Source organism: Aspergillus vadensis, assembly GCF_003184925.1.
Source record: "Aspergillus vadensis CBS 113365 unplaced genomic scaffold BO88scaffold_7, whole genome shotgun sequence".
NCBI classification, from domain to species: domain Eukaryota; kingdom Fungi; phylum Ascomycota; class Eurotiomycetes; order Eurotiales; family Aspergillaceae; genus Aspergillus; species Aspergillus vadensis.
The window spans coordinates 723,083-749,601 of record NW_020292045.1 but is presented as its reverse complement, the minus strand read 5'-3'; the positions used below and the strand labels follow the sequence as shown (position 1 = coordinate 749,601).

The 26,519-nt window shown below is 50.9% G+C and overlaps 6 protein-coding genes across 6 annotated transcripts; 3 read left to right on the top strand and 3 right to left on the bottom strand.

The window, feature by feature from the left end:
• Positions 1–395: 395 nt before the first annotated feature.
• Positions 396–4,713, bottom strand: BO88DRAFT_255154 (GTPase-activating protein BUD2). Its single transcript, XM_025702240.1, has 2 exons — positions 1,605–4,713; positions 396–1,554 (listed from the first exon to the last, which is right to left on the bottom strand). Exons 1-2 carry the CDS (start codon positions 4,411–4,413, stop codon positions 596–598), a joined length of 3,768 nt encoding a protein of 1,255 aa, XP_025564537.1. The 5' UTR covers positions 4,414–4,713; the 3' UTR covers positions 396–595.
• A 3,845-nt stretch (positions 4,714–8,558) lies between these two features.
• Positions 8,559–12,193, top strand: atgI (autophagy protein ATG9). Its single transcript, XM_025703922.1, has 2 exons — positions 8,559–9,647; positions 9,726–12,193. Exons 1-2 carry the CDS (start codon positions 8,917–8,919, stop codon positions 11,815–11,817), a joined length of 2,823 nt encoding a protein of 940 aa, XP_025564536.1. The 5' UTR covers positions 8,559–8,916; the 3' UTR covers positions 11,818–12,193.
• A 2,483-nt stretch (positions 12,194–14,676) lies between these two features.
• BO88DRAFT_336931 (class I alpha-mannosidase 1A) lies at positions 14,677–17,407 on the top strand (the record flags this gene model as incomplete). Its single annotated transcript, XM_025702917.1, has 3 exons — positions 14,677–15,683; positions 15,747–17,312; positions 17,371–17,407. The coding sequence occupies 3 exons, from the start codon at positions 14,677–14,679 to the stop codon at positions 17,405–17,407; spliced, it is 2,610 nt and encodes an 869-aa protein (XP_025564535.1).
• A 630-nt stretch (positions 17,408–18,037) lies between these two features.
• Positions 18,038–20,897, top strand: BO88DRAFT_362729 (DUF2013 domain-containing protein). The gene is made up of 6 exons (XM_025703921.1): positions 18,038–18,412; positions 18,497–18,615; positions 18,694–18,928; positions 18,996–19,096; positions 19,153–19,309; positions 19,356–20,897. The coding sequence occupies exons 1-6, from the start codon at positions 18,274–18,276 to the stop codon at positions 20,774–20,776; spliced, it is 2,172 nt and encodes a 723-aa protein (XP_025564534.1). The 5' UTR covers positions 18,038–18,273; the 3' UTR covers positions 20,777–20,897.
• A 774-nt stretch (positions 20,898–21,671) lies between these two features.
• Positions 21,672–23,428, bottom strand: scw4 (putative cell wall glucanase (Scw4)). Its single transcript, XM_025709470.1, has 3 exons — positions 23,135–23,428; positions 22,937–23,082; positions 21,672–22,876 (listed from the first exon to the last, which is right to left on the bottom strand). Exons 1-3 carry the CDS (start codon positions 23,199–23,201, stop codon positions 21,998–22,000), a joined length of 1,092 nt encoding a protein of 363 aa, XP_025564533.1. The 5' UTR covers positions 23,202–23,428; the 3' UTR covers positions 21,672–21,997.
• A 605-nt stretch (positions 23,429–24,033) lies between these two features.
• lcbA (serine C-palmitoyltransferase subunit lcbA) lies at positions 24,034–25,966 on the bottom strand. Its single transcript, XM_025702239.1, has 4 exons — positions 25,499–25,966; positions 24,922–25,432; positions 24,375–24,866; positions 24,034–24,315 (listed from the first exon to the last, which is right to left on the bottom strand). Exons 1-4 carry the CDS (start codon positions 25,825–25,827, stop codon positions 24,133–24,135), a joined length of 1,515 nt encoding a protein of 504 aa, XP_025564532.1. The 5' UTR covers positions 25,828–25,966; the 3' UTR covers positions 24,034–24,132.
• Positions 25,967–26,519: the final 553 nt, after the last annotated feature.

Below are 26,519 nucleotides of genomic sequence, written 5' to 3'. Positions count from 1 at the left end.
ATGCCCAGAGGAAAGGTAGACGCTATTTACACAACAATTGCAATTGTAGACTGGCAAAAACAACCCCAAGAAGGGAAGGGTTTCTGCTGCCCACAATCCATACATCATCCATGGAAGATCATATCCGGCACTCTGCTCACAGGATCTCTTGTTTTCCACGTAAAAACAGCCATCAGAGCAGGGTATCAACACCATGACAAATGCTTTCCAAAATAAAACCAGCGGAAGAGGGTGGTAGGAGAAACGAACGTTAAATCATGGGCACATGCGGTAGGAGAAAAGGAGAAGAAATGTAATCGCAGAAAAATTTACACCAGAAGATGCAGGGATCTCAATACATGAAATCAAGCTCTCATGTTGTACACAGAAATGGCTGCCCGCAACATGCAAGCATCACCGCTGCAAGAGCTTCCCCGATGACATTCATGGGGTGTAGAGAAGGCGGGACAGCCGTAGAAGGTAAAATAATAATTTTGTCTAAAGCCACGAATGTGGAATAGATGATTGGTATCGTCAGGATCAACTAGACCATGACACCACGATGCACGAGTCCAAAAGCAAGGCAGGCCTAGGTATGACCCAGGCGACTTGGGCGTCATAACTCGTTGCGCTGTTCCTCACGCGAATGCTGAGCCTGTTCCCGATCTTTCGCTTTGCGGCGAGACGGGGGTACGAAATCGAAGAACCGGTACTTGCTTGTTGTCTCCCTGGTGATGCTAGATCTGCGCGATTTCGAGGGTTCGGGGTATTCAAGCGAATACGTGGAAGAGTTCTTCGAACTGCCGGTGCTGTCCCTGGGATCTGCCCATCGCGGTATCGAGAAGGGGACTCTACTTTGGTCCCAGGTGGCAGAAGAGGAACTGGGAGGCGTGTCATCCTCGGCTTCAGGAGCGTAATCAGTAGACCGACGCGGTAGTGAGGGCCGTGACGCGAAGTAGCCGATCGAATTGCGATGGCTGCCCGTAAGGGATGTCGACCCTGCGATAGCTGCCTCTGTGGCCGGGCTCGTAGGCTTGGAGCTGTCATCGTAAAAGGTCACCGATCGTTCCATGGCATCGACCAGTTCCTCCCACTTGACCTCAAGGCCTCCGTTTGGACGCTCTGCCTGCTCGGCTCTACTCAAACATTCCTTGGTGCGTTGGTGCAGACGAACGGCCATTTCATGGAATTTGCTGACGGCTGGGTCAATCTCCTCCATTTCCGCCAGGCGCTCCGGTGCGATCTCGAGCCATATACTGATGAGATTGGCAAAGCTTCGCGCGTGATCAATGAGGAAGGGCAGACTGGGGAATCCTTCGCGGGATGTCGGGGGCAGACGACCCAAAATCTGTATGGGGGTGGCATAGGAGGGTGTAACGATAGGTGCGGGACGGTCGGCAGGGATAGCACAGATCGAGTCGACAAATTGTTTGAAATCGGCGCGGTTGCTGACCAGGAACTTGTTCATGGGTTCCATCCAAGGTTCCTTGCTGCCGAAGGTAGTCATGTTGGCCAGGCCCTGCAGGGCCTTGGCGATCAATGTCAATGTGCGTTGGGCGCGGGGGCGCGGATGATCTGCGCGCGTTAGAAAATGAAGATCAGTGGGATGGGGGAAGAATAGCTACCTTTGAGCAATCCAAAAAGTTTGGGATTCAGGATTGCTGGACAAAAGAACCGCAGAAATAGGAAGCCCGACACACTACTGTATGTGACTGACCGGAGGAAATCGCCATAGCGGTCCTCTGCACAAGCTCGGATGTGCCGAAAGATGAGCCTCAACTCGGCCGGGCATCTAGATGCAGAGCTTGCAATCGACTTCCAGACCCCTGTACTTAGGGAGACGAGGTTCCTCCAGTTGCGTTCGAGATCATCCGATCGATGTACACGGGAAGGGTCCACCTCGCACTCCGGGTCGGTCTCGTCGATATCGCGAAGTCGCTCGCCAATGGTTTCTTCCAAGTATTCCTTGCCTAAGCGACGCATGTGGTAGTCAAGCGCCTTGGTGAGAAGCGAATTTCCTCGAAAAAGCAGGTTTGCCTCGACGGTAGCAGTACGGCCCATGTCTCTCACGAGGACTTCTCTTTCTTGGCCCGACTCCCGGGAGTCGTTGGAGTGAATTCTCGTGGTATACCTCAGTCTATTCGCTGTCGATTCTTTGTGCAGCCCGTCAATCTCATCCTCAACCAATGCTGAAATCCACTCGACAGTCGTGCCTGACACCTGGTAGATATTTAGAAGAGCTTCGGACAACTGATTCAGCTCCGAGGACATGACTTGAGACATGTTAATAGTGAGCCCATTGGTGAACGAATGTAGGATCTCCGACATCGGCGTGTACTCGTGCGACATCAGAACGACCGTCTCCTCCATCCGCGCTCGCATGAGCATTTCACCCACCGGCTGATCTTTATCATCCAAGATCGGCCACCACTTTTCCGTTTCGACTCCCGGCTGTAGGTCGTCCAGTTTCAAATCGACCCTGCCGAACGTAGCATCCTGGGAGGAGAGCTCAACATCGTCTAACAAACGTGCCGGATTACTATGGTCCTGGCCATAGGAGCCATGTGCGATAAGCGTCCAATCCTTCTGTGTCGGGCTGATCGTCTTGACTAGAATCGAAACTTGCGATAGGACAGGTGGAAGATCGCTAAAATTAAAATCCTCTCGCCAAAACGGGTTGGCTGTGCGATACTTGACAGCAGTTTTGGCACGGATTTCCCCATCAAGAAGTACTTCTGTGTAGTAATCGCTCACGGCAGATGTTGGGGTTGAATTGCTATGTGACCGTGACTGCTTCCGGCTTCGAGGAGCCTTCTCCGCAGCCTTGTTTCGGAGCAGCTTAGCTTCCGTGACTCTCACATTGAGCACGCGCTCGATCCGGAACATATCTGCCATGGATGACGCAGCGGCATCGGACGGACTCTTCGGGTCATCTTCTGCACAAGTTTCGGGCCCATAGAGCTCAGGTATCGTAAAGGCGCGCAGGAGCACGAACCATACCTCGAATAGGACTCGACTTTCCAGGGCTAAATATACTGGTCGAGTGATGCCGGATGCAGAGTGAACGGCGTATTGAGGATAAATGGCGATGCAGAATTCATCTTCCAAGACCGAAGAGTGCAATTGCTGCACGGAACAGCGGGAGAGTTGTGAAAGTTGGATGCATGTTACCAGTGTAATGTCGGACTCGGTATACAGCTTGAAGGCACCATTCTCTTGCAACGTACAGCTGACTCTCAGCCACGAGGAGGAAAGAGCTCGCTGTTGGCGATATGTTGACACTCGGCGGCCAGAGGAAGGTCGAACACCCGAGGCACTGGGCCTGTCCCATAATAGCATCTTGCCAACTTTAATGATAGCTGCCTCTTTTTGTACTGTGCTTTCGGAGTTTCGCCGGCGCTCAACCAAACGGCGGTCACCAATTGCCACCGACTGGGGCTTTGTCATCTTGTTTTGGACGCCCTTGGGACGGATTGGCTGCCAGCACAACAAAGCAGCAAGCCAGGAATCGAATGTTTCGCTTACATGGGGTCTTAGCTCGACACCTAGTCCTGAAGTAAACGTGGAGACGCTGAGGTAGTTCGTCCGAAGTTCCGGATCGACCAGCGAGCGAACCTGACAGCCACGCAGATCAGGAATCAAAGTCTTGGCCAGTGCGGGCTCCCCCTTAGCTTGATATATCAGACTGCCCGTGGCGACGTTGATGGCGCAGTAGCCCGAGGACCAAGCCGTTGTTGATGCAGTCCGAAACGAAAGAATGCCGTGCATCCTTCCACAAGTCGTTTTCATAAGCTGCAGGATTTTGGACGCATCGGTAGTCGACAGCGCCGAGGGGGTTTGATTGGCCGATACGCTTGTCACCAAGCTCGAACCCCCTGGGGGCTTGCTTGACCGTTGGCGGCCAAGGGAGTGACTGAAATAAGTGGGGGACTGAATCGACGGAAAGCCAATAGACGACGACTCGTCCGGGGTTTTGGGTTGTGGAACTGCGGTGTTGATAGATCCCAGGCGATTCCGGGCTCTGAAAAATGTGTTAGGAGAGATCTCGCTGCGCTGATCATCTAGGGTGGTGGTCCGTGACCGTGCGCGCTGACTTTTCATCTCCACATGTGTATCTTCTTCGTCGCCTGCCGAGTGGTAAGAGTGATAGTCGCGACGGGATTCTCGATCGGAGGCTCTTGTCCGGGTGGCGGGGCGAGGGGAAGCTGCTGCACTTGATGCGAGATACTCCGCCTCCGAGGAAGGTGAGTGGTTGCCAGCCTCAGAGTCTGGGGTGACTGTTCGAATTCCCGTGTCCCTAAAGCTATCGGGATACACCATCCCGTGCCGGTCCTTGGAGGAAGACTTCTTGCTGGGCCGCCGTTCCACAGGACGACTGTAAATTCCCTGATGGACAGAGTTCCGTTTGAATCCACTTGACCCTTCCGGCTCCATCTTTTCTTTCCAACCACGCACGACGGAACCGGTAGCAGCGGCACTCGGGAGAGGTCGCTACAAAGCACACGGGACGCAGGCAAACGGGCGGAGACACATAAACTGGTGATACACTGCGGGATTGTTACCTTGCAGCACGCTGACACCCAACGTACGCTGCGCAACCGTCCTCTGACAATTGAGGGTCTCTTTCGTCCAATGAGTCGCTAGCTGAACGCATGGAGTCCGGGGTGAAGGAGGGAGCTAGAGTCGCACATTCGGTCGAGGCCGTGGCGTTTTTGGTGCTAGCGACGGTGAGAGGAGGGAGGGGGGGCGGTCGCGAAACGATTGTTCGTTCAGGGGAGGGGTGTGGTTTGGTGGTGATTTGACGGACGTGACGATGATGGCGGTGGCAGTAGGGGACCAGTGAGCGAACGGGAGAAGCGCAGGCAGTTGTGGACGAGAAAAGTACAGGGCGAAAATCGCTAGTAGGCGCGGCAAGGAACCAACCCTCCTATACTCCAAATACAGCCGCGATGTCGCTGCTAGAAGGCCATCATCGGGTATGTTAGCTCGGTGGGAAGGAAGTGATGATGGGAGTAAGCGGGTTTGAAAGAACACAGCAGTAGCAAGCAGTGGGTGGTAATGGGTGGTAATGGGGAGGTGGTGGCAGCAGCAGTTCGGTGGATAGATCGGTCGGCACAAAGGTTTGGTTCGACCAACCGCGGCGTGATATCATTGGAAATTGACACAAGAAAGCTTGAGGGGAAAGAATAGACGCACCTTCATGCGCTAGAATTGACCTAATTGTCCTGGTAGAATAAAATCCCCTCCTTTGCTTTGAATTGTTTTGAAAGGAAATTCAATCCGTCGTCGGGGGGGAGGGGGAGATACGACGACTAGGGAGGATGGAAAAAGGGTGGGATAATTGGTTCGAATGATTGACGGATTGGTGAAGCCAATTACCCAGACGACGTGCGTTGTGAAAGCTGCAGATCCCGCATCAGCATGGATGCATTTTCTGTACGACAGACGGGGGGTGTGTCTGGTCTAGTCGGAGGGGGGCAGTGTGAGGGAGAAGGTGTGTAAATGGTGGTGTTGAGAAGGTGGGTGGAAGTAAGCGAGGGACCAGAGAGGGAAAAAGAGGGAGAAGGTGGAAAGTCAATGATCAGCTGGGTAAGAAGGGCGAGGGATGGAGTCAGTCCGCGACGGAGGGAAAGCGGGAGGCGGTGTTGAACTTCGTGCAGCTGAAGAACAAGCGGGCCGGGGGGGGGGAAAGTGGGAAAATAACAGGACACAAAGAGAGGAAAGATATTGAGAGGATGCCAAAGAAAGAGGATGATGATGATGATGATGATGCTACTAACGAGTTCCTGACTCAGGTATATCGATGACCTTTGGGGAGAGGGGAGCAAAAACAGCTGAACCAAAAGAATGAAAAATAATATCTCTCTCTACTTACGTTTCACCTGGTATCAGGGATACTGAAAGGCTAGAATAGAAGTGTTCAAGTCGAGAGGAAAAGCTGGTAATACGACAATGGAGAGACCCTTCCAGCTTCCAGAATATGCAGGGGAATTTGGACAAACGCCCGGTGATCTCTCCGCTTGATGATAGTAGAGGTAGTAGTAGTGAGTGATACTAGGACACGGCACTACGTGGAGCAAGGCAGGCAGGCCTACGAGCCCTGCTGGTTCTTTACTACTAAACCCTGGGACGAAGGCATTGGTGATTTTTGGTTCCGAATTGACGGGGTAACTGGCAATACCGGTTATGGAGTCATTGAACCACTCATTGGACTTTCTCCCCGACCAACTACAATCAACGAATGGCCTGATGTTGACCTGCTTGATTTATTCTATATGCAGGTTGACCCTATATTTCCATTTACAATGAGCAAGCAAAAGAATGATAAATTTTAAAAGTAGAATTTTTCTTCAGTCGTCAATTGACCGGGTTAGTACGAGTGGAATTAGATCAAATAAAAAAAAATAAAATAAAATAAAATAAGTACAAAACTTTAAGGATTGAGGAGGGTTGAACGAAAATTTAAGCTGAAATAAGGAAAAGGGAAAATCGACGGAAAAGAAAAACTGTTGGGTTCAGGCTCTGGGGCTGAGATCCACTTAATGATGGAAGACGTGTGTCTTTGAACCTCCTATTTTCCCACTCTTCCTTACTAAGTAGTAGGTAGTGTGGTTAAGATGACTGACTGACTGACTGGCTGCGAACTGGCTATAGGGAAGCACGGTGCAAAAGCAACGGCTTTATAATAAGACATTGATTATAGCTAGTGCCACTGAATATGATCTTCCTTATGAACACGCTCCTCTGCACACACTCGAGCCCATATATGAGGCGTTGTTTCAGGGAGGTCATATTTAGTCCCGGCTTAAAAGCAGGCCAAGCTCTTCTTCCTTTGAGCCGGGAATGAGTTCAACCCAGTCTCTTTCTATAGGAACGGTGTGCACTTAAACTTGATCGCTTTCCCCCGACCCGATTTGCATGACCAATTTATGTTATGCCCAGACACTAGGGACAGATCAACCATGTAGGAAGTCGTACGAGGTACGTATCTTTGTCCTCTGGCTGAAGAAGCGGGTCAAGGATAGTCGATAATCATGACCTTCCAGAAAGGTCTACGAACGCACCACCTCTGGGCTAATGTACAACCAGCCCCGATAGTGGTAAATTACTTTTTTCCCGTTTTTTGTTTCTGTTATACCCCGATTACTCCTGCTATTCGCGTGCTCTTGCCTTCCTTTTCCCTTTTCAGGATTCGACTGATCGACTCGGTACCTTGTGATTGTTCTTTTCCTCTTCCATCGGCACCGAAGAAGTCGTACAGAATCAAACTGTGGCAGAGACGGTCGTACAATAATCAGGCAGACCATTTCCAGAACAGATCCCAACAGGGTACGGCAGTCAGATCCGAGTCACTAATGATTATCGCCACTGGGATCCTTCCCGCCTCCCCTCCCCTGTAGTACTACCCGACGTTAGATTGCATTTATATTGCAATGGCTGTTGGTGCACTCCGAAAGCAGTAAGCACAGTGTAGTGGGATTTGTGGCTACTAACCACGCATGACTATGCTCATTGCTCACATCAACGGTGTGCAGAACGCCATCTGCCGCAATTGTAGCCTAGTTAGTTGTCGGCATCCCGCCGTCACTAGTCAAGCCATTGCCCAGCCTTTAGCCAGACTATTCATTAGGACTACTGGGTAGTATTCTTAAGTTGTAGTAGTCGGCATCGCGGTGTCTTTCAATTCAGCCAATTGACCCCAGACCTGGGCGGAGAGGAAAAGCCACCGCTAGTCATAACAAACCACAGAGCAGTATCTATCTATTCATAGATTGGCATTAACCGTCGAAGGACCAGGCCGAAGAAGGAAAGAGTAATTCGGTTTGCAGGAGAAACACAACAACTTCAAGTCCATGGTACGGAATACGGTCTTCACCCAAGCGAACGTTTCACCAAAATGTGGATCATTCGGGAAATCATAGACTTCAACGAACCGCATATAAGGCAGCCAACGGACACCTGGTCAACAATCCCACTGCAGCTGTAGGATGGGGAGTTCTGGAGGACAACGCTTCTAAGTCTTGGGTGGGACAAAGGGAAAGAAAACGCAGCCAAAGGCCAACGATGCACCACGTACTACTATGTTAGACTCTTGACTACTTACCATTGAGGAAGGAGCCCCTGCCGGGCACTGGGCAAACTAGCAAATAGAATGAGCTTCGAGAATGGAAACCCACCCCGCACGAGCCACACCGGCGCTCAAGCCTTGCTGGCGCTGGAGCCAATCAGTGGTCCCCATCGGCGGCCCATCCCGTCCAGCATCCCACTTGGGCCTGACTCGTGTCGTCACAGACTCACCGGCCATGACTCGGCCATCCCATCATGTGACATGCAGCACGTAATCATGCTCTTTTGGAATTTTCCGCATTAACTTTGTTCCGATATCCATCACATGATTGTTTGTCTTCATGCCTTAGGCTTTAATGTGATCGGCTCAGGCAGCAACGAGTGAGCTGCTTTACCGCTTCGGAGCAGCAGGACGACTAGTGCTATCGAGGTGACTGATTGACTGACCGCCTGCATCATCGGAGCTTATCACGAGGCGGTCATCAGCTCCTCCTCCAACCCCCCCGGGACTTGCTCCTGATCCTACCGACCAAAGTCAACCGACCTCCTTCAGTAGATAACTACGAGGTCGATCGGCTCATCGCTCATCATCTTCTTGACTCTCTGATCAAGTCAAAGGCAAACTGATCTTGCTTCGCTCTATAGATTCTTCCTCTCTGTACTGTTCCAGTCGGAATAAGTCGATCCTCGCTCTAGGTTCCCGAACTACTACCGCCCTTTCGGATTCTGAACCATTCCGAGTGTTTCTCTTTATATGTCGTGTTTACCCTAGCTGGATGGCCTTGAAGTGACCTCGAACACGGCTTGACGGCCGTTAATGATGTACTGATGATTCTATTATCTACCTCTTCCTTAGTATCTTAGCCCAAGATGATGACCTCCAATATCTTATCGCGGTTCCTCCCTCCCAACGGCTCCCCGTCAGTGTATGAGACAATCCGACAACATGACAATCATTCGGACGGTTCGGACGTGGAGGAACGTGCAGGAATGGCGTTTGACGATGAACATGGGGACCGATTCAGCGACCGTGAGCTGGAAGATGCTCTAGCAGATGCTGGGAGGGATGACTCCCCCGGTCCCAGCGATCCATTTCTCCCCCGAAGCCCGCCAAGGAAAAGGGACGAGGGGGGCTTCCTCAAGGCCGGTTCTCGTCGCCGCAAGTTTAGCCGCCCTGGTCGGATACACGCAGCTTCACCGCGCCACAAGTTCGATGATAGTGATGATGATGTTCCTCCCTCCCTCCTCGTGGAAGGAGACCAAGATGACGATGATGTTCTGAAATCGAAGCTCCCACCTCCTCCCCGTTCGAATGAACCCCCGAATGTTGATCATCAGCCCAGACCATCGCCTCGAGATGACCGAGTCCACTGGGAAACCGCCCGCGAACGATTACCGCTACATGACAACAATAGGAGGGCCCATCATGCAAGTCTATGGTCAGCGGGATATCCAAACTTGGCACTGGTAGATCCTAAAGAGAAGGCACTGTGGATGTGGGCAAACGTGGAGAACCTGGACAACTTCTTGAAGGAAGTCTACACATACTTTCTTGGAAACGGTATTTGGTCGATTCTGTTGAACAGGGTTTTGAGTCTCTTGTAAGTCTCCCTTCCCCATTTTCAGCTTCACCTGAATGATCGAGACTGAACAGAGACTGACATGTGCCTGGGATTCAGGACCTTTGCATTCGTCGTAGGGTTCAGCATATTTCTCACTAACTGCATTGACTACCATAAGGTACGCGGGAGTCGAACTCTGGACGACATTCTGATCCAGAAGTGTACAAAGCAAATGTCCATGTCCGCTACCTTCTTACTATGGCTGCTTTCGTTCTTCTGGATTGGCAAGGCCTTTCAGTACTTGCTAGATATCCGAAGACTCAAGCACATGCATGACTTCTATCACTACTTGCTTGGAATATCAGATGCCGAAATCCAATCAATATCCTGGCAAGAGGTCGTCAGCCGATTGATGACTCTGAGGGACTCCAACCCTGCGACTGCGGGTGCGGTCTCTGCGAAGAACCGCAAGTTCATGGGGAGTCAATCAAAGCAGCGCATGGATGCTCACGATATCGCGAACCGACTGATGCGCAAAGAAAACTATCTGATTGCCTTGATAAATAAAGATATACTAGATCTGACGCTTCCGATACCGTTCCTGCGGAACAGGCAACTGTTCTCGCGGACGCTTGAATGGAACATCAACCTCTGCATCATGGATTATGTTTTCAACGAGCAGGGTCAAGTGCGGACGTTGTTTCTGAAAGACACTCATCGACGGGCCCTGAGTGAAGGCCTGCGACGGCGTTTCATGTTCGCAGGCATCATGAATATCTTCGTAGCCCCCTTCATTGTCGTCTATTTCATGATGCACTATTTCTTCCGCTATTTCAACGAATACAAAAAGAATCCATCGCAGATTGGATCCCGACAATACACCCCACTGGCCGAATGGAAGTTCCGTGAGTTCAACGAGTTGTGGCACTTGTTTGAACGACGTGTTAATATGTCTTACCCTTTCGCGAGCCGCTATGTGGATCAGTTCCCCAAAGACAAGATGGTGCAATTTGCGGGTTTCGTGGCGTTCGTCTCTGGGGCACTGGCCTCGGTATTGGCCCTGGCTTCCGTTGTGGACCCGGAGCTGTTCCTGGGGTTCGAGATCACTCACGACAGGACCGTGCTTTTCTACTTGGGTGTCTTCGGTTCTATCTGGGCTGTCGCGCAGGGCTTGGTTCCGGAAGAGACCAATGTGTTTGATCCGGAGTACGCGCTCCTTGAAGTCATCAACTTCACCCACTACTTCCCAAGCCACTGGAAGGGCCGCCTGCATAGTGACGATGTCCGGAAGGACTTTGCTGTGCTGTATCAGATGAAGATCGTTATCTTCCTGGAGGAGATTCTAAGTATGATCTTCACACCGTTCATCCTCTGGTTCAGCCTGCCCAAGTGCAGTGACCGTCTCATCGACTTCTTCCGAGAATTCACCGTCCACGTCGATGGGATGGGATATCTGTGCTCCTTTGCGGTCTTTGACTTCAAGAAAGGCACCAACGTAATCTCGCAAGGGGACACGGGTCGGCGGGATGCTGCCCGGCAGGACCTTCGGGCGGACTACTTCTCGACCAAGGATGGCAAAATGCTTGCATCTTATTACGGGTTCCTGGACAACTATGGTGCTAATCCGCGCGGAGCTCATCCGTCAACGAAGCGACAATTCCACCCTCCACCCACATTCCCAACCCTTGGATCCCCATCTGCCATTGAGATGGGCAATTTTGGAGATCGGCCGGCAGCAGCTGGGCTGATGGGTCAACAGTCTACATATGGCGCTCCTCGGTTTGGACCCGCTGGCATGGGCGACCATCTCTCCCCGGCACCATCGATGCTGCTCGACCCGCACCATCAGCCGTCAGCATCAGGGTTCCGGTCAACGCACCGCGCTAATCCGTATCCGCGCTATAGGGCCTCACGACCACCTCCCACCATTACCGACCCCATTGAAGATGAAGATCCTCCGGCGGGCAAAGGTCGTGGTGCGGTTAAATCGTCACCCGGGGTCGGGTCGAGCGGAGGTGGTATACTCACCAGTGATAGTAACCTGGGGGAGTCATGGCGGATGAACCTGGTAGGCGATGAGGTCGAGGAAGAAGACGAGGGCGGCGAGAATGTCGACGCCCTGGCTGGCGGGGCGGGTGTTCTGGGACTCATTCAGCAGTTTCAGAAAGTCAACCAGGACAATCGGGGACGGACGACGGTTGGTATATAATTAGAATAGGTGGCGAGGATATGAGGTTTCAATCGCCTCTACGGTGCACATGGTTACAGTAGGGAGTCCTGGCCCAGACAGCCCACTGGAAAAGGCAGGCAGTCCAGTCATACGCCAGTAGAAGGGTACAAAACTGTATGTAGAGTGGAGGATGGGCTAGCCATGCTAGTGATCACACCTGCAGCAATGGTTAGTAGTACTAAAGTTTACAATGGTTTTGTCCAGCTGATTTATTCTGTCGCGGTGTGTGTATGGTAGTCTAGTCCCGGCTAAATGGAAGGTCAAGAAAAGGACCAGGGTCTGTCTGTCTGACCGGACCTTTGCCCTGATTCATCCAAGCACCAAACCTTTTTTTTCCCTCTTTACTTCTCAAGATACGGAATGTTTATTTATTTATTTATAACCTGTTACTGCTCCTCTTTCTTTTTACTTGAATCGACCCATATTCTTCAGGGTCTGTCTGCTCGCTCAGAGTCCGAGAAGAGCACGTTTCAGGGTCCTCAAATACGAAACAGCAGTCCCCGCCGTGAAAGCCCCTACACAGTCAGGGGAGAGTAAAGACTAAACAGAGGGCACCAAAAATTCTTCAGTAGATGGAGACAGCAGAAGCAGCCTTCTAGTGTAGATTAGTCGGAAACTCACGGCACGAGTAAAAGCCAGCCCATATATTAATTAAATTAGCTTGGCTGAATTCGGATGGCGGAAGAACAGACCTACTAACTAGATACTTGGACGGTGACAGACAATAACAATGTGATTGATTCTACTTTAGTACTAGAGGGGTCACCTGATTATTGATAGCTGATAACCAAGTTCAGTTCACCCCTGGATAAACTCCGGGTTTCCGGGACGAGTATCCATGGATGAGAAGGAGGGGAAAGGTTATTAGTTTAGCCTTTGATAACTTTTCACCATTATGAATCAAAGAAAGAACGAATGAGTGAATGAATAATTTGTGGAACGAGGGAGAGAGGGAAATAACATCCATTATTATTCTTCTTCTTCCTCCTTCTTCCTCTTCCTTGTGATTGTTTGTGTTATCCACCCCCCGCCCGTCTCGGTAATTACGGGGGCTCCATCACAGGCTATATTTAGCAACTCACACTAAAGAGAGAAAAATAAAAAAGGAAAAGGAAAAAAGAGGATCCAGTCAGTCCGTCCCCTGCAGCCGACGCGCATTATGTTCTTGTTGTTGTTGGCAGCGAACAGCCACCATGAATGTCAATGGTATACGTACAAAAACATACTGCGAATTGCGTAGAGACATACGTAGACAATTGAAAAATAACAATTGTTGAGAGACATGAAGTGGATTGTTCGTCGATCTTATAATCCATGATGCTCTCCCCATTCCAACCCGGTTGTTGACAGTCGATCATCCATCTGTCTTTCCTTCTTCTTCTCTCCCCCCCTGCAAGTCTGGAACCAGTGCGCCCGACCGACCGGCAGCTATCAATTCAATCTCCCTGCTGATCCCTCCGTCGCGGATCCGGGGATCTCCTTTTGTTGGTCTCGATCATTGATTTTATTGGGTTTTTTGATTTTTTAATTTTTGATTTTTGGGATGCAATGCGCTGGACTATTGACAGTCTTGACTTGACCAGGAATGCCAATGATGGGATCGGAGTATTGCTTACCCCCCGGTCATCATCATCATTTGATAGTTGACTAGTTAGTTGCTGCATTCAGTCATTGTCATTCCTTTCATCATTATTCAGCCAGGATGGATGGATGACGATGATGCAGTGAACAAGTGATAGTTTAATGCAAACTGCAACAGACTTGGTCTTAAACTTGACTCCTGATCCAAGCGATTTCCGACCGCGATAACTTTTCCCTTGGGCTCCACGCGCGCAGCACCAGAATCTTGGCCGGGGCTCAGGGCTTTAATGGCTTTCTGCTTGGATGTGAGCGGCGGTTGCATCCGCAGGCGGTTCAGGCGAGTTTCCATCCATTCTTTTAGTTCCTTTTCAATCTCAATTCATTCATTTTATTGGAGCATCGCGCGGTCTGGCCAGTCCCTGGCGGAGGTCTAAACCTTCCAGTTACTAACTAGTCGGCCCTTTTCCCTCTTCTCCTCCCCTCTTTCAAGTCTGTCTGTCTCTCACGCGCGCTCTTACCTTCTCTCACCCTCTCCCTCTCTTTCTCTCTCTCTTCCTGTCGTGCAGGTGTTTAGTTGGTGCTTTTTCCTTCCCACCATCTTTAGACTTGTCCTCTTTTTTTTATTTTTTTGGGCCTTCTTTCTCCTCTTTCTTACTTCTTACTTTTTACACTTTACCTTTTTCTTTCCCTCTTCTCACCTGATAGTTTCCCTTTCCGGTCAGGGCTGCAGGTTGTCATTCCCAATTCATCCATCCTCTCTCACTCTCTCTTCCTTCTTTCTCTCTCTCTTCTCCTCTCCCGAAATCAATCATGACCTAAAACAGGTCAACTCTCCGCCAATTCCCACCCACCTCCTGATTGATTCATTCTCTTTCCACTCGTTTGGTCCACTTTTGTTGCATGCTGGATCTCAGCCCAGTCTGTCGTTAGAGAGAAATCTGACCCCTCCTCAAATCTTATAATCCACTCCTCATTGATTGGGAGTCTCCTCCATTCGTTTTCGCCCCGAGTCTTGTCCCGCGGCTTGCAGGAACTTGACTCCCTTGGGATCTCGTGATCCTTGCGGTGTCCCTCCTCCCTCGTATAACCCGCATCCCCCTCTTCATACCTCCTCTTTTTGGGGAACAATTATATTATTTCTTCCATTTGATTTAACTCTCGCTTGGGGGATTTTTTTTCTCCCCTTTCAAACTCTGTTTCTTGCCTTTCGTTCTTCCGAGTCTTGTGTTACTACCTTCTCGGTTACATTCGTTTACCATGTTTCGAGCCCGACGCTACCGGGTTCTCCTGGTCTTCGCGACCATCTTTGTGCTCGCCTTCATACATTTTGCTCGATCTCGAGAACAGGCTCCTTCCGCCTGGAGTGCGCCGCCACCCGTTGATCGTCATCCTGCATCGTTCTCGCCGAATCCTCCCCCCGCCGACGAGACCACCCTCAAGGACTCTGCTCCCTTAGATGTCCCTCCGCCCCCTCCTCCTCCTTCTTCCCCCGAGAGCTCCGATCAACATTCCGAAGAAGCGAAAGAGCCTTCTACCGAAACCTTATCTGATGCTCGCCCGTCAATCTCCGCGGAAGTGTCCAACCCGTCGAGCGATGCAACGGCCTCGGGGAACAAGAATGAAGCCGAGTCTGGTCCGGCCCAGTCTCAATTGGGTTCTGAAGAGAAAGGGAAGTTGGCAGTGGAGGCTCCCGAGTCCACCTGGCCACACCCCCATTGGAAGAAGATGCCCGAGCAATATCCTCTCGCTCCCGAGGACTTGATCCAGCTGCCCGCCGGTCAGTCCAAGGTGCTCCCTAAACTGCAGGCTGATTTCAAAGACGAATCGTCCGCCGACAAGATGAAGCGTCTCGAAAGGCTATCGACGATCAGGTCCACTTTCGAACACGCTTGGACTGGCTACAAAACTTCCGCCATGGGCCATGATGAGGTCCTGCCCCTCCGGGGTGGTTATCGCGATCCGTTTAATGGCTGGGGAGCTACTCTCGTGGACGGCTTGGATACCCTTTGGCTCATGGGTCTGAAGGAGGAGTTCTCCCTTGCGGTCGACTTTATCAAGACCATTGACTTCACCACCTCCAAGAAGAAGGACATTCCGGTCTTCGAGACGGTCATCCGTTATATGGGAGGTCTGCTCGGTGCATACGATATCTCCGGACACAAGTACGATGTGCTTCTGGAGAAAGCGGTAGAGCTCGCCGAGATCATAATGGGCGCTTTTGACACTCCGAACCGCATGCCAACCCTCTTTTACAAATGGGCCCCGTAAGTTCTTTGTTTTGGTGCTATAGATTGGGATTATGTATAGCTGACGTGCTTGTTATGCAGGCTTTACACAGTGCAACCGCATCGTGCAGACAAGAAGGCTGTGTTGGCTGAACTTGGCTCTCTTTCGGTGGAATTCACCCGCCTGGCACAGCTGACCAAGGAAAACAAATACTACGACGCTATTGCGCGCATTACGAATGCGCTCGAGGCTTATCAGGACAACACGCAGCTTCCTGGCTTGTGGCCAATGAAGATCGACGCATCTGGTTGCAAGAAGACCCCCACTCACATCGATCATGAGGTTCCTCGCGGAAAAGTGCCAGTAGAATCAGCCACCAGTACTGCTCCCACGAGGCCTCACACCACTCGGCCTGCTCCAACGGACGCCCAGAGCTACACCGAGTTTTTGGTGCCTCATGATGCAAGATCGCTGCACGACGATGCCCAACCGGCTGAGTACGGTGGAGTCTCGCGTCAACAAGACTACCCTAGCTCAGAGAGCGAGTACCGCGCTTCCTTCGACAAGCAGACTCCCGACGCGCAGTGCCATGAAGGCTTGACCAGCCCCGCCTCGGAAAGCGAGAAGTACGGATTGGGCGCTCTTGCTGACTCGACGTATGAGTATCTGCCCAAGGAGTATATGCTGTTGGGTGGTCTCAACGATCAGTACCGCACCATGTACGAAAAGGCCATCAAAGCAACCAAAGAACGGCTCCTCTTCCAGCCCATGATCAAGGGCGGTCGCGATGTTCGATTCTTGAGCACCATGACGGTGCCCAAGCAGCCTGGTCGTACGAAAGTCACCTATGACGGCGATCATCTTTCCTGCTTCGTGGGTGGCATGGTCGGTATTGGTGCCAAATTGTTTGGCATTGAAGGTGACATGGATCTGGCGTCCAAGTTGACTGATGGTTGTGTGTGGGCGTACGAGTCCACCAAGACCGGGATCATGCCCGAGCACTTCTCCTTGATTCCTTGCAAGAACGGCGAGAAGTGCGAATGGAACGAGGAAGCCTACTACAAGGCGCTGGACCCGAACATGCAGGAGCGATTGGCTCGGGCGGCAGCACGCAAAGAAGAGAAGGAGAAAGAAAGGGCGAAAACCAAGTCCAACGAATACGTGGATCCGGAGCCCGAGGCTATCAACTCGATCAAGAAGTCTCACGCCAAGCGGGAGCGCGGCAACTGGCACGTCATTGCAACGCCTCCCGACGACATCAAGAAGAAGGAGGAGGAACCGGTGGAGAAGGTTGACGAAGCCGAGGAGGAGAAGGCCCCCTCGCACGAGGAATTTGTCGCGGCCCGGATTCGGAACGAGCGGCTGCCACCTGGTGTGACTCGTCTAGTCGATCGCAAGTACCTCTTGCGGCCCGAGGCGATCGAGTCGGTGTTCATCATGTACCGCCTTACTGGCGACGAGCACTGGCGCGAGAAGGGCTGGGAGATGTTCGAGGCGGTGTCCAAGTACACGCGGACGGAGCTGGCCAATTCGGCCATTGAAGACGTGACGGTCCAGACTCCCAAGCCGACGGACGAGATGCAGTCCTTCTGGCTGGCGGAGACGCTCAAGTACTTCTACCTGTTGTTCAGCGACCCGAGCGTGGTGAGTCTGGACGAATATGTGCTGTAAGTGAAAACTGGCCTTGACGAAAACTGCACACTGGAGACTGACCCTTGACCGCAGAAACACCGAAGCGCACCCATTCAAGCGCCCGCAGTAACCCTAATGCTCTCTATGGCTTTGTATGCATGTGCATGTGCAGTCTACGTCGATATTGCTGTTTTTGTTATTGCGTTTGTTTGGAAAAGTACAGATACCACGTCCCCGAGCACATGAGTTGATTGACCCCCTTCTTTAATCGTCACCCTTTATTTATCACCTCGTCGTTCCCCGATTTTTCTCTCTTGCGTGATGCTTTCGTTATTTCTCTAGCTGGCTTGGGAATAAGAGGCTGATATCAGGCGATCTGTAATGAACCCGGCGACTGGCGCTGGGAGGATGTTGTTGTTGTATAGACTACGTACTTTACTAGTGGCTGTAAACAATTAATCATGGGACCGGAGAAACAACTTTGGTTTCTATATTGACACATTTATTCAGAATCCAATGTTGTAAATCTACATTCCATGTTGTCATACCAAGCAACAAGACTCAAGACAATATCTACTTAACAAGAAAATTAGCTAGTCAGCTAACTATTTAGTGCTGATGAATGACGTACGGCTGCCCTTAGTACTCCGTAGATAGTTCTCACTCCTGTTTCCCCGACCAGAAAAATACCGGTGGATCGCCCGCCAATCCCCCGCCGCCGCCCGAGTTGACTTGGCCACTTCTATCCATCCATCCATCCACTCCATACTACCTAACCTACCACACCACACACACATCACACAACACACCACTTCCCTCTACCTTCCCCCACCCCCGCGGAGCAAGTGCATCACCCCTCCTCGCAACCCAGCTCCAAGCGCAAGGCGGGCGGGATGAGTGCAGGGAAACAACCACACGACGACATTCCCGACGACGACGAGGACGATCAACCCGCAGCACCCGCAGCAACACTAGTATCAGCAGTAGCACCGGGAAATGGACTTTGAGGTCTCCCTCGAGAACGAGCAGCAATTCTGGGACGAGATACAAGAGATTGTTTCCTCCCCTTGCTCCTCGGAAGATCATATTGATAATGCGCTGAGGTCTTATTTGGGTCTGGCGACGAAATACAAAGGTATGAAAATGAGATAAGATGCAATGAACTGAAAGATGCGGCGTGGGAGGGTGCGCTGACAGCTGGGGGGTGGTACGGTTTCAGATGAATACCTTCAATCCGAGTTAGATGTTACGAGGTGCTCGTATAAATTGCTTGCGTCGAATATCTTTGTCGCTCATACGGATTATGTGCGGAGACAGATGGTTTATGGGTTGTTGCAGGTTCGTTGGGGTTTTTTCTTACTTTCTCCCTTGTGGATGGTGGGGATCTGGTTTACTGATGCTGGTTTGGTGGTGTAGGATGACGACCCTGCGACTCTTCACCTCATCGTATCGTTCTTGCTCTTCGATGGGCGACAGCATGACGTGGCGTTTCGGATGATGAATGAGGAGGGCCTGTTCCCCAGGTTGTTGGAACTGCTGCAGGCGCGGAATCGGAAGGAGGAAGAGGAGGTCCCTGCGGGGTTGCATCGGTTGTTGATGGATTTGATGTATGAGATGTCGAGGATTCAGAGGGTCAAGATTGAGGATTTGGGTGCGTTTTCTTCTTCTTGGGTATATTGCTGTGGTCTAGGTTGTTTGTTGACTGAAGGGTGGTACAGTTCTCGTGGATGATGAATTCGTCAAGGGCCTCTTTGATATCATTGAGGATCTGTCGTACGATGTTAATGATCCTTATCATTATCCGGTTATTCGGGTGCTGGTGAGTGGTTATGCTTTGTTTGGGATGTGCTGGGATTATGCTAACGATATGCTCAGCTGGTTTTGAACGAGCAGTTCATGATTTCCGCGCATGATCCGGTCGATGAGAATACGTCCAATGGCTTGACGAACAAGATCATCAAGATTCTGGCCATGCACGGCAACCTCTACAAGACTTTTGGGGAGAATATTATCCTTCTGATTAATCGTGAAGGTTAGTCGTCCCAAGCGCAATGGGTGGAAGGTTCTAACTCCTGCAGCCGAGACATCGCTCCAGCTTCTGACGCTCAAGCTCTTATACCTCATCTTCACTACCCCGACCACCTACGAATACTTTTTTACCAATGATCTTCACGTACTGGTCGACATCCTCATTCGAAACCTTCTGGACCTGCCCGAAGAGGCGTCCGCTCTCCGACACACATATTTGCGTGTTCTCTACCCACTACTGGCACATACACAGCTCAAGTATCCACCGTTCTACAAGAGGGAGGAGCTCAAGCGGGTGCTCAGACTGCTTGTTCACGGTCAGCTCTCCGAGAGTGGGCCTGACCGGGAGAAGATAATGCACTTCGACGATGTGGATGAGACAACACGAAGGCTGGTTCTTCGATGCGCAGCTGTTGAATGGCTTCGAGACCCTGAGCCAGAAAAGCCAGTTCACAATGAAGATACCACGCCCACGGATAGTGTACCTCCTGATGCTGAATTCGGGGAACCATTGGAAACCTCTCGGACCCTCTCCCCCACGAGCACGGTCGACAGCTCTCCTGAGAACATGTCGCCCACGAGACTCGACGGTCCAGACTCCAGCACGTCAAGCATGGCTGCGCATCACAGGCTCAACCAAGCGCAACGAATCGGCATGCACCTTGAGCACGCATCATCCTCCAGCCTCAGCGTCCAAGAAGTAGCATCCCAGCATGTGAAGCCTGGCATCATAACACCCAGCCGCAACGATACCCGTGCTGCCATTGATAGCCCAACGAGTCCATCAAAGCTGCTGGGCAAGCCCAAAGTCAAGCCTCCGCCTCCGAGACAAAGACGTTGGCGCGGCCGGCGAGACGACGACCATGGACAAACTGACAAGATCCCCGAAGACGCCGAATCTCAACACACAAGCCCAATCATTCCACCCGCAACCCTCGTCACCGCCAACATCGCCAGCGAGCGCACTAATTCCACCGGCATCGTCCCACCCCCCGTCCCCAGTCACTCACGCCGCTCAGCCTCCAACCCACCTCCAGCTGTCCCTCCACCCCGACGCTCAACAGTTCCCCACCTCCACGCAGGCCATGGAGGAGTAGGTCACCTTCCTGTCCCAGTCACGAGCCACTGCACTCCGCTTGCCAGTCCTTCTCGACCTGCACAGCAACAACAGCAACAGCATCACCACAGCGTCAGCAGCCCCAGCACATCCACCACTGCACCATCACCTACCCCGCCAGCCGCCACCCCTGTTACTCAAAAACACACCCAGAAACCCGAACGCCCTCAAACTCGCCGTCGCGGCCGCACAAGGACCGGCCAGGCTGACTTGACTTATAAACCCCCTCCCGTGCCGGATTTACCGGCGGAGCATCTGGAGAAAGCCCAGCAGCATAGCCACACAGATAGCGAACCCAAGACCAACGCCACCGTGAGTGTCGAGGAAGCGGTGCAGAACGTCAGTCTTGAGTAGCCAGCTGCACGGGGTATTTCCATTGGGAGTAGCATATCACATTACAGCATCATAGCATAGCAAGCATACACCATTTCAGTTTACTATAATCTGCATGCAATGCAGCGGCATAATGCAAAGCATCTAATTGATTGTCACTACTTACTACCCTCCTTTGCTCTCAATGTCAAGCATAAGCATACAACCACCGAACCCACAATAATCCAAATTAACTCAGCATCTCAAGTGGAGAACATCATTAATCAAACTAACGACCTCAAAGCGACCTCATAATCCTATTTATTCTCATGTATTAAACACACGAATGAGCGCCACAACTCCTCAGTATACTACCTAGGTTAGCTAGCTATACTCCCCCCCCCCCCCCTAAAACATAGAATCAATACCAATACCACAAACACAATAATACAAACAATACCAAACCCAATAATACATACCACCTCATTCAAAACGCAAAATACTAGTCTTGCTTAATGATACAATACAGCTGAAACAAAATACTAAATCTGGTGGCAAGACTACTTACTAGAACTAGACTAAACTAGAACAGAATAGAATGGATAAGACTAGCTCCATTCTCGGACATGTAACGTACTTTTCGCAACGGGCGTTGTGGGAAGGGAAGATTACCGAGATCGGGATTAGTTTGGATCTTGTTTTCCTGGGCGTACCGGAAGCTCTGGTTTTGCTGGTGGGTGGAGGTCGGGTGGCTCCCGAGAAAGATTGAGAAGTAGGTACGTACGTGGTTGATGACGACGACGACGATGATGGGGCCCAGTTACTAAGTAGTTACTAGGTAGTTTTCGGTTTAGTGGGATTGCAGCAGAGCTGTTCTTGGACTTATCAGACGTGGGTTTTACTGGCATAGGATTGTGGAATGGTATGATATGATGTTCAGCAATAGATGACACCAAAGTCATCAGTCAATTCAAATAACTGTCAAATATGCACAAGACACTGTGTGAGACATAACCAATTATTCACAAGACTTGTGTAAATGGACAGAAGAAAGAACTTAACATGTAGAAGAAAAAGAAACAAAACAATAGGATCATCACACGGGCATACCAACTGACAAAGCTCTCGAAACAATCACGACCAGCGCGATCTAATCCGAAAGCATATCATATCTATGTATAGAATGTCAGAAGGGTACTGCCCATGATGATCAGCCGCCCAACACCAGATGGACGTAAGTGGAGCAGATCAAAATGCCAATCGTCAGCGTTGATTGATGCCCCAGAACTTCTCCGCTCCAAAAGTACCAGGGGAGTCTTGCTTCCACAGATCATCAAAGGCAGTAAATAGAATCAATTCATTATCGCCCGTGAATGTCTGCTGCAAGCTGGCAATTGCCTTTTGTTGGTTCTGCGAAGACGGTACAGCCTTGCCATTGGGCTGACCGTTATGTGGCCATCCTGACTCGCTAATAAGCGTTTTTTTACCGCGGGCCGCTTTGGAGATCTTATTGGCTTGGTCTTTGACGTACTGGCCGGCTTTATCAGCGGTGTTGTTGTTATCGAAGAAGGCATGGCAGTTGGCAGCACAGTAATCGGACGCTTGGCAGAGCTCGGGATGTTGGATCAGGACTGAGAAGGTATCCACCGTTACCACGGGTCCTTGGTATCCTGCTGCGCGGAGCTTGTTGCGTGCTGTGTTTACTGCGTTGGTGACATCGGTAATCGAGTTCTTACCATCGTTGACTAATTCGTTGCCGATATTGATGGTGTGGAAGACGGACCAGTCTCCGTTGGCAGCCCCGGTGATGTAGTCAAGACTAGATGGGAAGTTCTGCAGGTCGAAGACACCGGCAAAGACTTTCAGGTTGCGTTGTCGCGCGGCTTTGGCAACCTTGCTCGTCTGGTCACAGTCTACGCCGTAGATCCGGACGAACCCGTACTGCCCCAGCTTGTCCAGGTCTTGGTTGACTTGGTCTTGGGTCTTGCAGCTGCCATCGCTGTTATACGGAGAGTAGGAGATGCCAAAGCGACGGTAATTTCCTGTCTTTGGGTGCTTGGTAGATTCAGGAAGTGGGACGGCGGGGGAGAGATCCGAATCATCATCGAGAGTCGGTAACAGTGGTGGAAGAGTTGCAGGCGACTATCTTGTCAGCCCAGACCCTAACTTGAGGCCCAAAGCAGTGCTCTTGGTAACACTTACGCTGTCTGCCGTTGCAGTTGGGTTTGAATTGCCGCCGCCCACGACGTTGTTGGCAAGAGCATTTCCAGCTTGGTCTACCCACACAATCACATCACCTCCTGGAAGATCACCCAGAGGGCCAAGATCGCGCTTTTTGCCATGGTCGTCTACAATCTCAGTCAATCGGTAGGTCAGGCACTCGTAGTCTCAGGGGCATACCATAGGGAAGTGCGCGGACAACATAGCTGAGCAGCAACACAACGAGGAGGTACAAAAGACGTCTCATTGCTGGTGTAACGCAAACTCGTTGCTACTGTATTGACAAAGTTGACTTTGAGAACAGTCTTTTATCGTTCAATCCACGTGGTGATTTGAGCAAAGATCCTACCGTCAAGCGCACCAGGAAATAACGGTCAGACACAGAGCAGAAAACACAGGTTTTGTTCAAAGACGCCGTTCAGCCAAGTGCATCTCCTGGGATTCACTCTGGCATAGAGTGAAGACGCCTGCCCTTCATTCTGGAGCGCCATGGGTGAAGACAAGGGAGTGCCGCTATTCTGCTTCTAGGAAAACAAATGTTTAACTGGGTTGTTTTGGATGGAATGTTAATTTCGTATCTGCGCAGATCCCTTGGTCTCGAGAATGCGCCACGGCCTCGTCCAGGCCATTTGCCACAAAATCGAAACCCCGATCGATTCCACGGTGTAACCCGTGGCCCCTTGGTGCTCTTCCAGAGCCCTAGGTCGATGTTCTGCCCCTGTCATGACTCGACCATCAGTGAAGCGGATATCCCTGTACATCCCTTTCGTCGCGTTGAGATCCAAGACACAAATTGAATCACAAAATGCATTGATTGGACAAGAACACAAAATTAATATTAGAATGTAATGTCTATTAATGTTCACTGTGCCCAAGCACGCAAAGAGATAAAGGCTGAGATGGGCAAATAAGAATATCTGCACAGTAAAAATAGAGACCCGAGGCTTCAACAACCTCATATCACGCCTCAGGAAACGCATCTAGGTCGCATCAATCCACGGTGTAATATGTTATACAAGAAATAGTGTAGGGTGGTGTTCTATATCACCAACAGAAAGGGCAACGGCACGAATGGAAAGAAGGGTACAAGAAGCGTGTCATTGGAGCATTAATGTTCATGGCCACTTTCAGGATAGGCCGGGAATTGAGATACGAGAAAGAAAGGGAAAGAAAAGCCTTTACTTCCTCTTGCTTAGAACTTTCGTGATCGCGTGGCGGATGGTCGTTCCTGCTTTTTCAATCTCCTTTCTCGTCAATCCGATTGTCACGCAAACCTTCAAGGCAGGAGGAACAATCTGCTTCGGCTCGAAGTTATCCTGGAGAGTTTTCAGGCGACTGATGAGAACACCGTTTGCGAGACACTGTATCCAAAGCAGTCAGTTATCTTCCCCTATAAGCCATTTTGCCAAGCAGCACTCACCTCGTCAACAATATCTTGGAGCAAGAATTGCTGGTCGTCAAGAGACAGCTTCTTCGCAGCAACCACCTCAGGCTTCAACACCAGAATCATCATAGGGTTCTCGGGGGAACTGGTGCAGTAAACCCAATCACTGCGAGGGTCCAACTGGGCCCACATGGCCTTGGTATGCTCCCGCAGCTGTGTCACAGTCTCCGGGCTGTTCTGGAGGAGGTTGATCGTAGCACTAGCAGTGGTAGACAAAAGAGCGGGAAGTGCCGCAGAGAAAGTATAAGCAGCAGCCGAGATACGCTGATGATGGACGATCTCTTCCGAGCCAGCACAGAAGCCACCTCCGGCAATCAGTGGGCCGGCCAGCGAGCCCACAATCATATCAACTTCCGCCGCATCGACATTCTGGTGCTCAGTCACACCACGGCCAGTTCGCCCAAGAACACCAAAAGACCAAGTCTCATCGAGGATCAGACGGAACTTGTACTTGAGTTTGAGCTCGATCTGTAACCTAGTCAGCTAAATCCACAGACGAAACATATTGAGGATAAGCACTCACAATCTTAGGCAAATTCACCATGTCGCCGTAAGATTCAAACAGACCTTCGGTGATAATGAACCGCCTAGTAAGAGGCTTCCTGGCTTGTTCCTTGGTGACCTTTGCGAGGACTCTCTCCAAGTCTTCCATATCATTATGCTCATACCAGCGAACAATGCTGCGAGAGATCTGGATACCCTTGCGAATGGCGAAGCTGACACCCTTGTCCGCAACAATGATATCACCACGCTTTGAGAACGCAGGAATGACACTGGAGATTGTCGAAAAGGCTTGCGCATAGATGATGCAGGATGCAGTACCAAGATAAGAGGCAACATCAGCCTCCGTCTTCATATGAACATCCTGAGTACCATAGAAACCGCGGGGACCGCAAGGACCGACACCGTAGTTTCGCAGGGTCTGGATGGCCTTCTCCTTAAGCGACTCGTTCGTATTGAAGTTGTAGTAGTTATAGGAACCGAGATTGGCGACCGTCCGACCGTTGCTCAACTTGGACTTGGGTCCAACTGGGCTGCAAGTCACCAAAAGTCAGCATACCATCTCTGACAGGAGACAAACCAGGAAAGACAATACATACCCAACAATGACCGTCCGCTTATCAACCTCCATCGCCTCCAGTGGAGTAGGCTTTCCCACCAACGGCTCCGGAGTCCACTCATCCACCAAATCATCAACCTCATCCTCCGAAAGTTGAACCACACCCGGTTTAGTCGAATACTTCGGAGCGAGAAGGTAGCGGACCGCAAACAAGAAGAGAAAGAGTTCGACAGCCGAGCGGATCGGGTCGTTCTGGTAACTAGACTTCACATAACGTAGAAAGATCGCAGAACCGGGTAGACGATGGAAGAGGTCGGCGAGTTCATGGAGGTACTCCGAAAGGAGACGCTGAGTCTCCTGGATATCCATGACGGGAGAAAATCCACTTAGCGCTCAGGGCGCAAGTACCCAGGAAGCAGATGAGCGGAGTCTGAAGTTGAAATGAAGGAAAGACCCTCTATAAATAATTCGACAGCATCAGCGACTGAATAACAAGTCAAGGCAGCGGCATTCCCGGAGGTTCGAAGCAACGCGGCAAGTCCAACTTCCGGGATGGGCGCGGCCCTAACACGTGACTTGGCGCTCCTTGCAGGTCGGCTCCTTTCACAAAGCGTATCAAGCACTGAGCATCGAGAGGACCGTGAATATGCAGGTATACTCAAATTACAATACTTACAGAGTCAAGGAAACGTACTATACGTCTACGTAAGAGTGGGGTTGGACTGGAACAATTGGGATCTGAAACTCTCAAGACTCTTTGAATTCATAGTCAACAGGACTAGAGGCAAAGAAGCCCTCTAGATAAACACCAAGGAAATCAAAGGCAGCCGATGCAATGGGACGATACAAGAAAAGCTGGCAAGTCTAGTGACCATACATAAAGGACAGAACAACACCTTGACCATACAAAACAGTTGAAAGAGATTGAACCCATTAATGTTGGCAACTGAAGGAGCATACACGCAGTTTCGTCAAGGGAAAAAAAGGTGGAGACGAAAAAGAAAAATAAAAGGCAAAGGTATGAGACTCGGCAGCGACATCAAGACGCTGGTTACTTTATA

Bases quoted from the DNA above. Each gene is read 5' to 3' on its own strand.
- BO88DRAFT_255154 (XM_025702240.1), bottom strand. From the start codon at position 4,413: ATGGAGCCGGAAGGGTCAAGTGGATTCAAACGGAACTCTGTCCATCAG. The intron at 1,555-1,604 runs GTAGCTATTCTT...TAACGCGCGCAG, and splicing joins ACTTTTTGGATTGCTCAAAG to ATCATCCGCGCCCCCGCGCC.
- atgI (XM_025703922.1), top strand. From the start codon at position 8,917: ATGATGACCTCCAATATCTTATCGCGGTTCCTCCCTCCCAACGGCTCC. The intron at 9,648-9,725 runs GTAAGTCTCCCT...CCTGGGATTCAG, and splicing joins AACAGGGTTTTGAGTCTCTT to GACCTTTGCATTCGTCGTAG.
- BO88DRAFT_362729 (XM_025703921.1), top strand. From the start codon at position 18,274: ATGGACTTTGAGGTCTCCCTCGAGAACGAGCAGCAATTCTGGGACGAG. The intron at 18,413-18,496 runs GTATGAAAATGA...GTACGGTTTCAG, and splicing joins TCTGGCGACGAAATACAAAG to ATGAATACCTTCAATCCGAG. The intron at 19,097-19,152 runs GTGAGTGGTTAT...CGATATGCTCAG, and splicing joins ATCCGGTTATTCGGGTGCTG to CTGGTTTTGAACGAGCAGTT.
- scw4 (XM_025709470.1), bottom strand. From the start codon at position 23,201: ATGAGACGTCTTTTGTACCTCCTCGTTGTGTTGCTGCTCAGCTATGTT. The intron at 23,083-23,134 runs GTATGCCCCTGA...CTGAGATTGTAG, and splicing joins TGTCCGCGCACTTCCCTATG to ACGACCATGGCAAAAAGCGC. The intron at 22,877-22,936 runs GTAAGTGTTACC...CTGACAAGATAG, and splicing joins CAACTGCAACGGCAGACAGC to TCGCCTGCAACTCTTCCACC.
- lcbA (XM_025702239.1), bottom strand. From the start codon at position 25,827: ATGGATATCCAGGAGACTCAGCGTCTCCTTTCGGAGTACCTCCATGAA. The intron at 25,433-25,498 runs GTATGTATTGTC...GGTGACTTGCAG, and splicing joins AAGCGGACGGTCATTGTTGG to CCCAGTTGGACCCAAGTCCA. The intron at 24,867-24,921 runs GTGAGTGCTTAT...ACTAGGTTACAG, and splicing joins TGGTGAATTTGCCTAAGATT to ATCGAGCTCAAACTCAAGTA.